The 14161-nt window shown below is 47.3% G+C and overlaps 1 protein-coding gene across 1 annotated transcript in view; it reads left to right on the top strand.

The window, feature by feature from the left end:
* Positions 1-14161, top strand: part of Kank4 (KN motif and ankyrin repeat domains 4) — a 75621-nt gene that overhangs the window by 43935 nt on the left and 17525 nt on the right. The window contains 5 exon segments of the mRNA XM_028870279.2: positions 1-1107; positions 2318-2429; positions 4789-5007; positions 6171-6258; positions 8007-8226. Coding sequence (XP_028726112.1) covers positions 1-1107; positions 2318-2429; positions 4789-5007; positions 6171-6258; positions 8007-8226 — 1746 coding nt within the window.

The raw sequence follows: 14161 nt of genomic DNA, 5'->3' as shown, positions 1-14161 counted from the left end.
AGGCAGAGGCAGTGCTAACTCCTGGCTCTTCCACACCCAGCCCACCCCCTCTGCCATCCCCCATCCCTGAGAGTGAGCTCTCCCTGGAAGAAATTGAGCTCAACATCAGTGAGATCCCGCCTCCTCCACCCATAGAGCTGGATGTGAGGAGCATTGGTATCCGGGTAACAGAGGAGAGCTTGGGCCTGGTGGGGACAGATACCAACAGTATCTCCAGCCTGAAGAATCAGGTCTTGGCCCTTGAGGACGAGTTGTCAGGGAGAACAGAGGAGCTTGCCCACATCAGAGCTGCCCTCATGAGGCAGCAAGAGGAGACCAAGGCAAGGGAACAGAGGATCCAAGAGTTGGAGTGCACTGTAGCCCAATTAGAAGAAAAGCTTAGTCAAGAGAAGGCCAGTAATGCTCTGGACCAGACTGATGCCACAGTGAACACTGATCCTCTTCTTGAACTCGTCCCCAAGGACTCATGTGACAAGAACATTGGAGTCAACCTGATGAGAATCCCAGATCCTGAATGCTGGGCATCTGGAGCAGAGAAGAATGGCTTCCCATGGGTCCAAAGTAGTCACAAGCAAGGCCATCAGAGTCCCGAAGAGTCTGCGCTGCCACCCCCGCTGTCCCTGTCAAGGGGACCTGAGCAGGTCCTTGCCTCGTCCTTATGTAGCTGCCTCTCCATGGAGCTCAGGATCAAAGAAGATGTCTCTGAGCAGGAGAGAGGCCCACAGGTGGGGGCTGAGGACTTAGGCAGGGTAACAGGAGCCTCTCCCTGGAGCAGCGGCAGAGAGTCTGCCTCAGTGATCAGGGAGGAGGCCAGCTCAGAATTCCCAGGGCCTGAGCTACCTGGAAGGCCCGCCAGTTCCCCACAGGATGCCACAATCGGCCAGTATGTTAAGAAGATCCAAGAACTTCTTCATGAGCAGTGGAACTGCCTGGAGCATGGGTACCCAGAGCTGGCCAGCGCCATCAAGCAGCCTGCCTCCAAGCTCAGCAGCATCCAGAACCAGCTGCTCAGTTCCCTCAACCTGTTGCTCTCTGCCTACTCAGCCCAGGCCCCAGAGCAGAAGGAGCCACCTGCCCCGCCCTCATCCACCCCTCCACCGCCACCGGGTAAGTACTGATGCCTGGGACCTACTTTTCCTTTACATGACAAATTGTGGGGACTGGGGGTTTTAATTATGAGTATGTTTTTGAAAAAGATTTTAACACACCCAGGGACTCAGGGGAATAAAAGCTGATCAGTGGAAGCCTTGTTGCTGGACTATGTCTAGCTGCAGGACTTCCACATACAGCTAAAGAGATAGCACAGGCTGCAGAGATACCCAGCATGGAGGGAAAGCCATTTGCCAAGCCATAAGCCTGCAGCAATGAGTCTGCCCAGAGGGTACCTTGTCTGTGATGCATTATGTATAGGCCATGTCAAAGACCAAGAACACTACCTATGCACTCCTCCTGGGCCTTCCTTTGTGCTTCCTGGGCTCTGACAATCCCCACCTTCCTTTCTTGCTTTTCACATCAGAGGTTTTCTCTAGCTTCAATTCGAAGGCACATTATAAAGAGACCTAAAATTGTTCATTTAATACTTGGGGTGTAAGAAGGTAAGGAAGAGGGAGGAATGGGTGGAAGGAGTGAGGGCAAGGAGGAGGAAGAGGGGAGGGAGGGATGCCCATGTACAGAGGTTACCCCTTAGCTGAGCAGGAATGGCCGAGACATCACAGCACTCTTCACGGTTGAACAACGCTGGACCACAGAATGCCTCCCAGAATGCAAGTCGGCTCCCTGCCACAGGTCACAAACCTCTTACTTTCTCACTTTTCAGCTACTTCTAGATTTGCCTACGGGGAGCTGTCTTCCATGCCATTACATAGCACAAAATTTGGGACCTGGTTCCCGTATCAGTCACGAGTCCAGTGTCATCCCAGGTGGTAACTTGCACACTCTCCAGGAAGGAGTATTGAGATGCCTTTGAGTAGAGATGGGTATTGACCAGCATCCAAAGACCTGAGTTCTGCCATACCATCCTGTGGGCAAATCTGAGCGCCACATTTCCCAGCCCTGAGATATAAAGACAATGCTGACACCACACACATGATCTGAGAAGTGTTCCAATAGCTACTCTGTCATACAAAGAGTGACATCATTCCCAGGGACAGTTCTACAGTCATTGAACCCAAGGGCCTCTGACTAACGGCCCTAAAACACCCAGTCTGCGTTATCTGCCCCCCCCTCCTCCTTTCTTCTTTTCCTATACCTATTAAAGCAAGAATCCTAGTCTGGCTGCCCTAAGGTCATTCTAACCTGTGATATTGTGTCTGCCTAGAGATCTCTCCGTCGACCAGCCTTAAATCCATAATGAAAAAGAAAGACTATGGCTTCCGTGCAGGAGGTAATGGGACCAAAAAGAACCTTCAGTTTGTTGGGGTTAACGGTGGGTAAGCATCGCTTGTGAAGCTCAGACTGCCTTCCCTGCTACCTAACCTACTGCTGTCCTTAGCACCCTTGTCCTGGGGGACACAGCCGCGTCTCAGTGTTCGGCAGGGATTCCATCTCCGTGGACTGTTGGGTCGGCCCATGTCTGACTCCTTGTCACCTGTGCTGGTCTGCTAGAACCTCTACTTTTAATGGTTTGCCCTGGTCTCCTCAGGGCCCACCTCCAGGGGGATGGTGGGAGTTTCAGGGTCTCTGGGCCCTTTGAGGAAGGCCTCTGACTTGAACACAACACTGAAACTAGCACGAGCTTGGCTGATTTGTTGAACTTCAAGTTTGATCTCTGTTTATTTCTGGTGCTGGGACTTGAACCTAGGTCTTGCACACAATAGTGGGTACTCTATCTACCACTACACCCCTAAACCCAATCCATTTTTTTTTTCCGAACGGTTTCTTGTACTTGCCCTTTCCTGGAACTCACTTGTACCAGCGGCCCGACTCACAGAGATCCGCCTGCTCTGCCCCGATGCGGATAAAGGTGCGCCACCACCGCCCGGCTCCATTTTTTTTTTTTCTTCTGCAAATCAAACCAAAAACAACTAGTCCGTTGATAGAGAACAGGAGCCAAGCCTTCTCTAGACTGGGAGACTGAGCATTACGTATGGTCACGTGTCATCAAGCAGTAAGAACGCATTCTGAGAAAGGCATAGTTGGGGATTCCATCACCGTGTGAACATCAGAGTACTGCACAAGCTAAGACATCGGTGACGTCATGAAGCACTGTAATCTGGGGTGTATGCAGTGTGTGGTTGAGCGGTTTGCTCTTAAATTATACCTAAATGGGTCACTTCACAAATGGTCATTAAAAGACAGCTATAAGCTAGGTGACAGGGTTTTTTTTAAAAAAAAAAAAAAAAAAAAAAAAAAGGCAGGTAAATCCTGGTTGCTACCTTTAGCTCACAGGTAAGTCAAGAATCAGAGAGCCCAGTGAGATGGGGCAGCTGGTAAACGTGCTTGCCACCAAGCCTGAGGACCTGAGTTCAATCCCCAGGACCTACAAGGTGGAAGGGGAGAGCGGATGTTGTGTGTGTGTGTGTGTGTGTGAGAGAGAGAGAGAGAGAGAGAGAGAGAGAGAGAGCACAAACACAAATGAATACATAGATGTAATATAATTTTTTAAAAAATAAGTAAGCGGGGGCGGTGGTGGTGCACGCCTTTAATCCCAGCACTCGGGAGGCAGAGCCAGGCGGATCTCTGTGAGTTCGAGGCCAGCCTGGTCTACAGAGCGAGATCCAGGAAAGGCGCAAAGCTACACAGAGAAACCCTGTCTTGAAAAGACAAAGGGGGGGGGGCGCTGGAGAGATGGCTCAGAGGTTAAGAGCACTGGCTGCTCTTCCAGAGGTCCTGAGTTCAAGTCCCAGCAACCACATGGTGGCTCACAACCATCTATTATGAGATCTAGTTCCTTCCCTCTTCTGGCCTGTGGGCATACATGCAAGCAGAACACTGTATACATAATAAATAAATAAATCCTTTTTAAAAAAAAATAAGGAAGGGGGAACTGCTGATTGGCTGTTCTCTTGGTGAAGAGGTACCGGGTGCTACAGAAGCCTGAAGGGGTTCTAGGCCAGACCTGGAAGGGGCCTGATGGCTTGGCCACCTTCCTTTCTTCTCTTTGCTTGCCCTGCCCAGAGAGTCTTGGCCTGGTCACTTCTCAGTATTTGGAGCTCGTTCTATAGAACCATGGTGCTCAGTGTGGCTACACTCCAGGGACACCAAGCTTTGGAAATTCTTGATTGCAATCATGGAGACTGGTGTAGTTATCTTGGGGTACCGTTCACACGCTGAGAATGCTAAACACTCCAAAGGTTCTGCTGTTCGGCCAAGGTTAAGAGCCTATATTACACACACACACACACACACACACACACACACACACACATTTTACTTTTGAGACAGAGTCTACTATGCAGCCCAGGATAGCCACACTCTCGGTTCTCCTGCCTCAGTTTCCCTGAGTGCTGAACTTGCAGGTTTGCCCAACCTCCGTTCAACTTGAAGTAAGTCTTCCTCCCTCCACTGCCATTTAATTTGTGGCTATTATCACATCAGAGCCTGCGTGGAGCAGGTATTGAGGGGTTCACCACTGTCAGATATAATCCAGGCTGGAGCAGGAGGCTAAAGGATTCCTGGCCACACAGAGAAGTGAGGCAGTTCAGGATCCGAAGGTGGGTGTCGGGATGTTAGCCTAGACTCGTGCTCCTCTCTTGAGCATAGGGTTCCAGAAGCACGTACTGATGTTGACATGAACCACTGGCCCTGGTCACGAAGCATGGACCAAATGACCTTTGTGTCCTTTCCTAGCTATGAGACCACTTCCAGTGAGGAGACCAGCGGGGAGGACAGCTCTCCTGAGGACGTGTCTGACAGTGAGACCGAGAAGAAACGAGATTGCTCAGAGCCCACACAGGAGAGAGACATACATGCTGCCTGTGAGGCAGAGCAGGGTGTCCCTGAAGGCACCAGTAACTCAGGCCAGACAAGTGGGCCTGGGGAGGAAGGCTCTCATCTGAGGCCTGAGAGGTGAGTCACGTAGGTAGAAATGAGACACAGGTCCCTCTAAAGAGAGATAAGGGCATATTTCTCCTCCATCTAGTCCCATTGTGTGTGTGCACTTTTACCCATCCGTTCAGCAATGCTTTCGGAGGTCCTATTTTGTGCCAACCCCTGTGCTGAGTGAACCAAACAAATGTGACCCCTGCCTCCATGAGGAACACTCCAAATGGCCCAGGTTCTCCGTGTAAAACCAGCATCCGTTGGCACTGTAAATAGGGCAGACTTGACACATACTTTAGGAATCCTCTTAGCCGTCCTAGAATTTAGAACTTACTGCAACACTTGCTTTACAGATGTGGAAACAACGGCATTGGGAGATGAGGTGATGGCCCCAAGTAGGGCAAGGATTTGGGCCCCGGGCCTTCTGAGTCTTACACAGTCTCTTCTGTCATAGCCCGAGGGCTGGAATTTCATGCGGCTGGTGACAGCGGCCACACTTGTAGTTCCACACTTTGACTATCGGGGTCTTTAACCTACAGCCCCCTCAGTGTCCTCATCTGAGAAGCAGTCGTATAGGTTGGATCTGAGGACTGTATGAAGAAATGCTGTCAACTGCCCAGCACAGGGTCGGCCCTCGATACATAGAAATAGGCCAGCTAGAACCACTGACGTCACCTCTGCCACCCTGAGCCTGGGTGTGGAGGATGGAAGACCAGAGCTGACTCTAAGCAGACCCTCAGGGCAGCTCCGTTACAACAGCCCAAGCAGACCATGCTTTTAAATCTCCACGAGAGAGGAGGTCCTCCCAGTAATGGGACAAGTGCCTGTCACTGGGACACCCCGGCCTCACAGCTTCTCATGGGGGACTAACCAGAAGAGTCGGCTTCTATGCATTAGGTTCTTTGGCTTTTTCTGGGCACTCAGGCAGGAAGGGACTGCTTTCCTTCCTGGCATGACAATGACTAGTGTGGGAGTTTGTCCCCATGCCTTCCTTATCTGCGCCAGCCCCTGCCAAAAGCAAGAAGCACTCAGCTGCCAAGCCACATAGAACTATGAGCAGCCATGTTTTTTAGGAATGTCCCTCTTGTGGAGTAGTCTCCCAGCTTTGAGAATTTCAGCTGCTGCAGGTGGACAGTGAATGTCTTTTTTTGTCAGCAAATTGAACGATATAATCTCTCTGTTTTCTTTAGATGTAAACCCTCAGAGGAATTTCTTACCGCATGCCGGGCACTGAGCCAGCACCTGCTGGAAACGGGGGCCACTACCGAGCAGCTTCTGGTACTTGGACTTTACACTGTCTCGTGGAGGTTTCCGACGGGGTGACTTTGGTCCCTTATTCTGAGGCAGCAGAGTGTGTGTGCACACAGAGTCTCACTCCTCAGGCTTTCTGTGATTTACCCAAATGCTGTCCCCTCAGGAAATGGGCTAGCCTGAGGGAACAGAAGGATTAATGCACAAGAAAGCTAGTCATGGGGTCAGAGGCATTGTACCAAGTGTTTCTAGAAGTTGCAACTACCACTAAACTCTGTGACTAGGCTTCAAAGTGCCTTGCAGTCCAACAAAACCATGGGTAAAGTAGAAAAGGCATGTGGAATGTGACCTGGGTTTTACTTCTGGGACCTCTTCCGAAGGCAGTTAAGTTAATTCAATGCTCAGGGCCTGGTCTCCTCATTAGTAAATGACAGTTGGTAGCCTGTCTCCATCACCTGGAATCCTCACACTTGATTCTACCATATCACTGTTTTGCTTAACGTGTATTGATGGGTCAGGAGACCAAAAATAAGAACATACCTCCATTTGATCTGGCCCACGCTTATGTCCCATGGAGATTAGAACCTGTACTTCTTGTGTTCTATTTTTAATCAAGGGCCACTGGCCTGAGCCAGGAGACAGCTGTCAGACCCAAAGTGGAAAAACCTGGAAGCACTTTCAAAGCTCATTTACTCCCCCAGCAGAGCAGCCCAGAGATTAAAAACGATCAATTCAGCAGTGTTTGTTACTCACCCAACCCATTTTTTGGGTTTTTTTTTTTCTTTTTAATCTTAGCTGATTTGGCAAATGGCATTCCCCAGATTGTTAAGGAGCTGATACGTGAGACGAATGTTGATGGAGGCCCCTGATACTCAGATTACATAACTAAGTGGGGGGTGGGGGTGGGGTGGGGGGGTGGGGGGGTTGTTCATTCATTCATTTTGAGATAAGGTCTCATACAGTCCAGCCTGATCTCAAACTCATCATATAGCCAAGCGTGACCTTGAACTTTCTGATCCTGCTGCCTCCAGCTGCCACTGTGCCTGCTTTTAGGTGGTGCTAAGAATGGGATGCATGCTCAGCAAGGACTCTACCAGCTTCAGCTCCTGGTTTAAAATGTGTGCATGCACAAGGTCACGTGCAGGCAAGCTTGGCACCACCCCACATTCCATCAAACTGTAGGATGCAAATCCCCTTCATCTCTGCCACCTTACCCCTGCCCAAGACACAGAATAGGTTTTAAAATTACCTCACCCTATAGAACCATGGAAACAAGAAAGCTGGCCCCATTTTATCACAGGGACAAGAACTATTCCATGAGGGTGTATAATCACTTGCCTGAGTCAGAGCTTGCGTCTGGTTATGTGGATTTAATGACTAAATCCTGGCGCTCCTTCCAGAATGGACATAAAATCATTTATAATAACCACATCCCAATAGTATCTCTTGCCCTTTAGATAAATATTCTAAGCATGTGGCCTTAAACATTTGGGCTTGTCACACACAGAGCTGATGCCTCTGCTTGATATTTGTTTTGTATGTGGTTGCCAGTGGGTAGGAAGTAGAGGGTGGGGAGAAACACACCGGCATTGAGTGTGCTGCAGGATTCTTGGTCCTGCCGTCTCAGATCCCCCAGATAAAACACAGGAGAAGCTGCTGGGAAGTGTGAGAGAGTTAGAAGCATCCAAAAGCCGACCTATCCAAGTGTCACTGGGGCTCTAACTAGGGTAACTAGGCCAGGGAATCTCTTGTAATCAGAATTTCTGCCATCTCAGAGGCAAAGCTTGAATACCATCAGTCAAGAGTGGTTCCGTGTGTCCAGCCGGAAGTTATCTAGCCCTGCAGTGGTGGCCGCCTACCTCCTCGAGGTCCAGCCTTATTCCCCACATCTTCTGAAGCTGCTTGTCAACTTGGCTGACCGAAGTGGGAACACAGCCCTCCACTACAGTGTGTCACACTCCAACTTCGCCATTGTGAAGCTGCTGCTGGACACAGGTCAGAAGCGGCCCCGTGACATCTGTGTCTCTCTCTAAAGACCCACCTCTTTGTTCCTATAAAATGGGATCTTTTATGTTGCCCAAGCTATCCTGGACTTAAATCAACCTCCTGCCTCAGCTTTCTGAGTATCTGGGACTACAGTAAGGGGCCCTCTTGTATCACACTCCTTTCTCATCTTCTGGTTCCTCGTGTAGTCCAGGAATGGGGCCAGACCATTTGCCTGTTTGTTTGTTTGTTTGTTTGTTTTTCAAAGCAGTGTTTCACTGGGTAGCTCAGGCTGGCTTTGAACTCATAGAGCTTCACCTGCCTCTGCCTCCCAAGTGCTGGGATTAAAGGCATGTTTTGTTGTTTTGTTTCTTAATTCGGAAATCTTCACAAGTTTGCATGTCTTCCTTGCACAGACAGGGCCCAGGCTACCCTCTGTAGCATCCTCTCTTAGTATATGCACCACGGAAGCAAGTCCCCACTGCCTGTCCTCTGCCATTATTCTTCACAGTATTCTCCCCGCTATGGTGTGGTGTCATGAGTATGATCCCTCTCATGTTGCAGATGAGCAGCTGAGACTTGGGGTTATAGAATTTGCTCAGGTCATAAAGCAGATTTGCATTTGGTCTGTCCACCTCCAGAGCTGTGCCACATCTTAGGAAAGGCCACCGTCTCTTGTCTCCATAAAACACTATTGACAAAAGCATGGCTCCAATTAACCGACTCATGTAGCTTTCATTAAGTATCTGTTGATTTCTTATGACTTATGAATCAGGGATGCAAAGGCAAGCCAGGAGTGAGCCCTCTGTTTCTAGGAAGCTTATAGCTTAAACCAGAGTTGGGGCCTGGAAAGATGGCTCATCAGTTAAGAACAGGCTGCACCTCCAGAGGACCAGGTTCATTTCCCAGCACCCACATGGGGGCTCACAGCTCTTCTGAGTTAGGGTTTCTATTGTTCTGAAGAGACACCATGACCACGGCAACTCGTACAAAGAAAACATTTGATTGTGGTGGCTCACTTACAGTTCGGAGATTCAGTCCATTATCATCATGGCAGGACATGGCAGCATGCAGGCAGACATGGTGCTGGAGAGGTAGCTGCTACATGTCAATATGCAGGCAGCAGGAAGTAGACTGTGATACTGGGGGTGGCTTGAGCATATCTGAGACCTCAAAGCCTGTCTCCGCAGTGACACACTTCTTCCAACAAGACCACACCTACTCCAACAACGCCATACCTCCTAATAGCGCCACACCCTTTGGGGGGCCTTTTTCTTTCAAACCACCACACCTGTGTCTGTAACTCCAGTGATACCCTTTTCTGGCCTCTGCAGATACCAAGGATGCATGTGGTACACATACATACATGAAGGCAAAACACCTATACAGATAAAATGCTAAAATAGTCATTAGAGCAACCTGTGGTATGTCCTAGGAGAAGGGAACACTACGGAACATGGGAAAAGAAAACCCCCCTGGAGTCCAAAGGTGTCTGGTTTGCACAGTAGATGGATGGAGGTTGGGAAGCTAAGCTGGAGCTGCACATGCAGGCCCTTAGATACTAATGGTATTTGAACCCTGTGTGGAAGGTGCTGGGAAGCTGAGCAGGCTTTTGTGTAGGAAGCACATGGCCAATAAATCCTTTAGGAAGTGTGACCTCATGGTAGGACCGGATTAGCCACAGGTGAGGAGGTGGCAGGCAGACTGGAAGGCGTTGAAGGGGTCCACAGAGAGACAGCGCAGGCCTTTCCGTAGGTGGAGATGATTGCATCCAAAGGGTGGAAGGGACCAGTTAGCTGTGAGGCGTGAGGAGAGCGGCATGACCTGTGAAGCTCAGGTGCCTGAGAAAGTGGTGATACTGAAGACAGGAAGGACCAAGTGTGGGAAAGGCCGTGTTCCACTTGGAGAGGGTTTCAAGTTAACGATGGGTCATTCAGGCGGAATGTTTGCAAGGCTATTAAGAAATCCAGATCTGCTGCGCAGGTGAAGTGCACCTTTAATCCCAGCACTCGGAAGACAGAAGGCAGATCTCTGTAAGTTCAAGGCCAGCTTGGTCTACATAATGACTTCTAGGCTGGCCAAGGCTACATAGTGAGATCTTCTTTCAGAGAAAAAGAATAGAAGGAGGAAGAAGAGGAGGAGGAGGAGAAAAAAGGCAGAAGCAGCAGCTACTGCTATCTGGATCTGGGGCTATTTTGATGGCTCAGTGGTTAAGAATACTACAAAATATTCTCTTGCAGAAGACACAAATTCAGTTCCCAGCACATACATGAAGGCTCACAGCCATCTGTAACTCTAGTTCCAGGGGGAATCTGATGCCCTCTTCTGGCTGCCACGGGCACTGCATGCACCTGGTATACATACAAATATACAATCAAAATACTCATACACATAAAATAAAAATAAAATATTAAAAAGAAAAAATTCCAGATCAAGGATCTGAGGAGATGGCTCAGTGGATAAAGGTGCTTGCTGCCAACCTGACAGCCTGAGTTTGATTCCTAAGACCCATAATGTTTGGTTTTGGGGGTTTTTGGGTTTTTGTTTGTTGTTTTTTTGTTTTGTTGATTTTTCGAGACAGGGTTTCTCTGTGTTGTTTTGGTGACTGTCCTGGATCTTGCTCTGTAGCCCAGGCTGGCCTTGAACTCACAGAGATCTACCTGCCTCTGCCTCCTGAGTACTAGGATTAAAGGCATATGCTACCACTGCCAGGCAAGACCCAAATTGGAACACATGTGCATAATAACACACACACACACACACACACACACACACACACACACACACACAACACAACATTTTCTAAAAATTTTAAAGTAAAACCAGGCATAATATCCCTTTCTGTAATCCTAGCATTTGGAAGGCTGAGACAGGAGAATTGCCATAAATTCAAGACCAGCAAGGGCTACATAGAGAGTTTCCAGCCAGCTTGAACTACAGTATGAGACCCTGTCTCAAAAAAACTCAGCAACAATTATTAGTTCATAGTAGTTGAATGAATAAATGATGTCTGACTTCAATAAACTTACAACTTTCCACAATTCTGTTAAGTCGACTTGAGGTTCTTCCCAGGGACAGCACAAGTGTCTCTCACACACAATGCCAGCCCAGACTTCTCTCTGATGCTGACATTATCAAAGGATTGAATCAGAGTCCTGGCACTGAGCCAGCAGGCCTGCTCTTACTTCTTCCTGGGTTCAAGGCTGCTATCAGAATGAAGGACTTAATTGGCTGTGGTACTAGAACAGGAGAGCACAGCTCTGTTCCGTTTCTCACGCTCTGTGCTGGGGGGTTTACCACAGCAGGAGCAACAGCATCTACACAGTCTAGGTGAGTATACACACACATCTCCACACGCACAATCCTTACACGGTGTGGACCAGATACTAGTTGTGTTTTCCAGGTAAGAAAACAGACTCAGAGATGTCACTAGTGGGATTAAAGTCTCAGAATCAGTAAGTAGCTAAGTCAGAGTTCCAAATAAGATCTGACTATTTCTAATGCCCAAAGCAGGTTCCAGGGATCAGATGGTGGAGATTGAAAGCATCTACTGTGTTCACGAAAACACCAAAGACTAGAAACCTAGGGCTGTCTTTAAGTAGCTCTAAGACTTGAAGCCCTAGGGGTACCAGGCCAGAGTCAAGAATGGACAGCCAAAGATTTGAGAGCTGTAAATTCTTGCTGCAACTGACCAAGAACCCAGCTAAGACTCATCTAACATGAAGCTTTCACCTTTGACACACTGAAGTGTAGTCAGATGTTTTCTGTCCCACCAGCCAGCTCCCAAATAACCACATGGAGACATTAATTAGGAAAGCTTGGCTGATAGCTTGGGCTTGTTCCTAACTAGCTCTTATAAATTAAATTAACCTATATTAATCTATTTTCTACAAGTGGCATTTACTTTTATCCCATTTTGTATATCTGACTCTTTCTGTATGTGGCTGGCTTCTCTACCCTTCTTCTTCCCAATGTCCTCTCTTTCTGGCTTTCCTGCCTGTACCTCCTGCCTAGCTAATGGCCATTTGGCTTTTTGTTAAGCTAATCAGAAGGTGCCTTGGCAAAGACACAATTTCACAGTTTACAAAAAGATTATTCTACAATGTTTCCCCCTTTTTGTCTAAATAAAAAAGAAAAGATTTAACTTTAACACAGTAAAACTATACTCAAGAAGAAGAATTACCAGCTGGATGGTGGCGACGGCGGCAGCGGCGGACGCCTTTAATCCCAGCACTCAGGAGGCAGAGGCAGGTGGATCTTTGTGAGTTAGAGGCCAGCCTGGTCTACAGAGTGAGCTCCAGGAAAGGCACAATGCTACACAGAGAAACCTTGTCTCGAAAAACCAAAAAACAAAACAAAACAAAACAAAAAAACAAAAAAAGAATTACCAAGCAAGAATTACATTTACAATGTTCAGTCCATTTGTATTTGGCAATTTCAGAGAAAATACTCCATTATTTACTTTAATGAGTCCAGAGTTCTGTATCTAATTTATCTTCTATTATAACTAGGAAAAACTATGACTATCTAGTCTTCAATTCCATCAAAAACCCCAGAAGGATAGAATATTACCTGAGTAAACAGGAAGTGCATTGCAAACAACTTCCAAAACTATAAGAAATGATAGAAACAGTTGGCCACCTGGATAGTCACCCAAGGTTTCTCAGCAATGTTGGGGCATCCATCTTCAGCCTATAGGTCTAGAATATCTGACAGACTTTACTGTGAAGCAGGAATTTTTGAAGAACTCTCCTATCCTGTCTTGGCAAAGTTTGGCAGTCACTTTCTTTTGTGTCCTGCTTGTCCAGTTTGGACAGCAGTCAAGGCAAGGGCAGTTTCTTGCCTAAATGGCCAGCTTTTGCCATAAAGAAAGCAAACTCCATATGGAGTTTCTTTGATGCCCATCATCCTCTTTTGAAGTAAATTGGTGCTGCCAGGAGCAGATGTGTCTCACTGTCATGAAAAGCCTTATGTTATTAAAACATATTAAATGCTGTATTCTGTAGGTTTTGAAGTATTTGAAGGTCACCTATATATCTAAAATATATATCTGTATGACCTTGAAAACTTATCTAACATGACTCTAAATTTGATAGTTATAGATGACTATTAACCTGTACTTATTATCCTAAATAACTTTTAAAGACCAAAACTTTACATAATCTTTTAAAATGAGCTGCATAGGTACAATACCTTAAACAAGACTAGAAACATAGTATAACAAAAATAACCTTAAATTTGTATCAATATATAAAAATCCATACTAGCCAGGTGGTGGTGGTGCATGCCTTTAATCCCAGCACTTGGGAAGCAGAGGCAGGTGGATTCCTGTCAGTTCAAGGCCAGCCTGGTCTACAAAGTGAGTTCCAGGAAAGGTGCAAAGCTACACAGAGAAACCCTGTCTCAAAAAAAAATCCATACTAATGTAAAATATTTGAGACTAATGTTTGTTTAAAAGTAGACTCAACAATCCACCCTTTTATCTCATCATTTCTATATTATATCCTCCTTTTCCTTCAGAAAAAGATCTTTGAATCTAACTCTTTTGTTTAGCTTTTTTCCTGACCATGACTGATAACAACTTGTAACCAACCCCCCTAAATGATGACAACATCTATAACCCATGGAATGACCAAAAGCCATCCACCCCACCTGTTAGAAATGTGGGTGTTGTGTTCTCTAGACTGCTTCCTGTTGTCCAGTGGTGCTGGCATCTTTAGGAAACCCTGGGAAAATTGGGATAATGGTCAAGTCCTGGCAGAATAGTCTGTGAGGCTGGGCCATCTCAGCCAGCAGTCTTGAAGCTGTTCTGGATGCAGAACTTTGAGGAAATACAACAGAGGCATTCTGAGAGGATGGATCACCTGGGCCACCATTTTCATTGGTGTCTGGTCCCCTTGCTCTGAAAACACATAAACTTTCAAAGGCAACATACCTAGCTGCATTA

This window comes from Peromyscus leucopus, chromosome 2 (assembly GCF_004664715.2).
Source record: "Peromyscus leucopus breed LL Stock chromosome 2, UCI_PerLeu_2.1, whole genome shotgun sequence".
Classification (NCBI taxonomy): domain Eukaryota; kingdom Metazoa; phylum Chordata; class Mammalia; order Rodentia; family Cricetidae; genus Peromyscus; species Peromyscus leucopus.
This window is presented reverse-complemented; position numbering and strand designations above follow the sequence as displayed.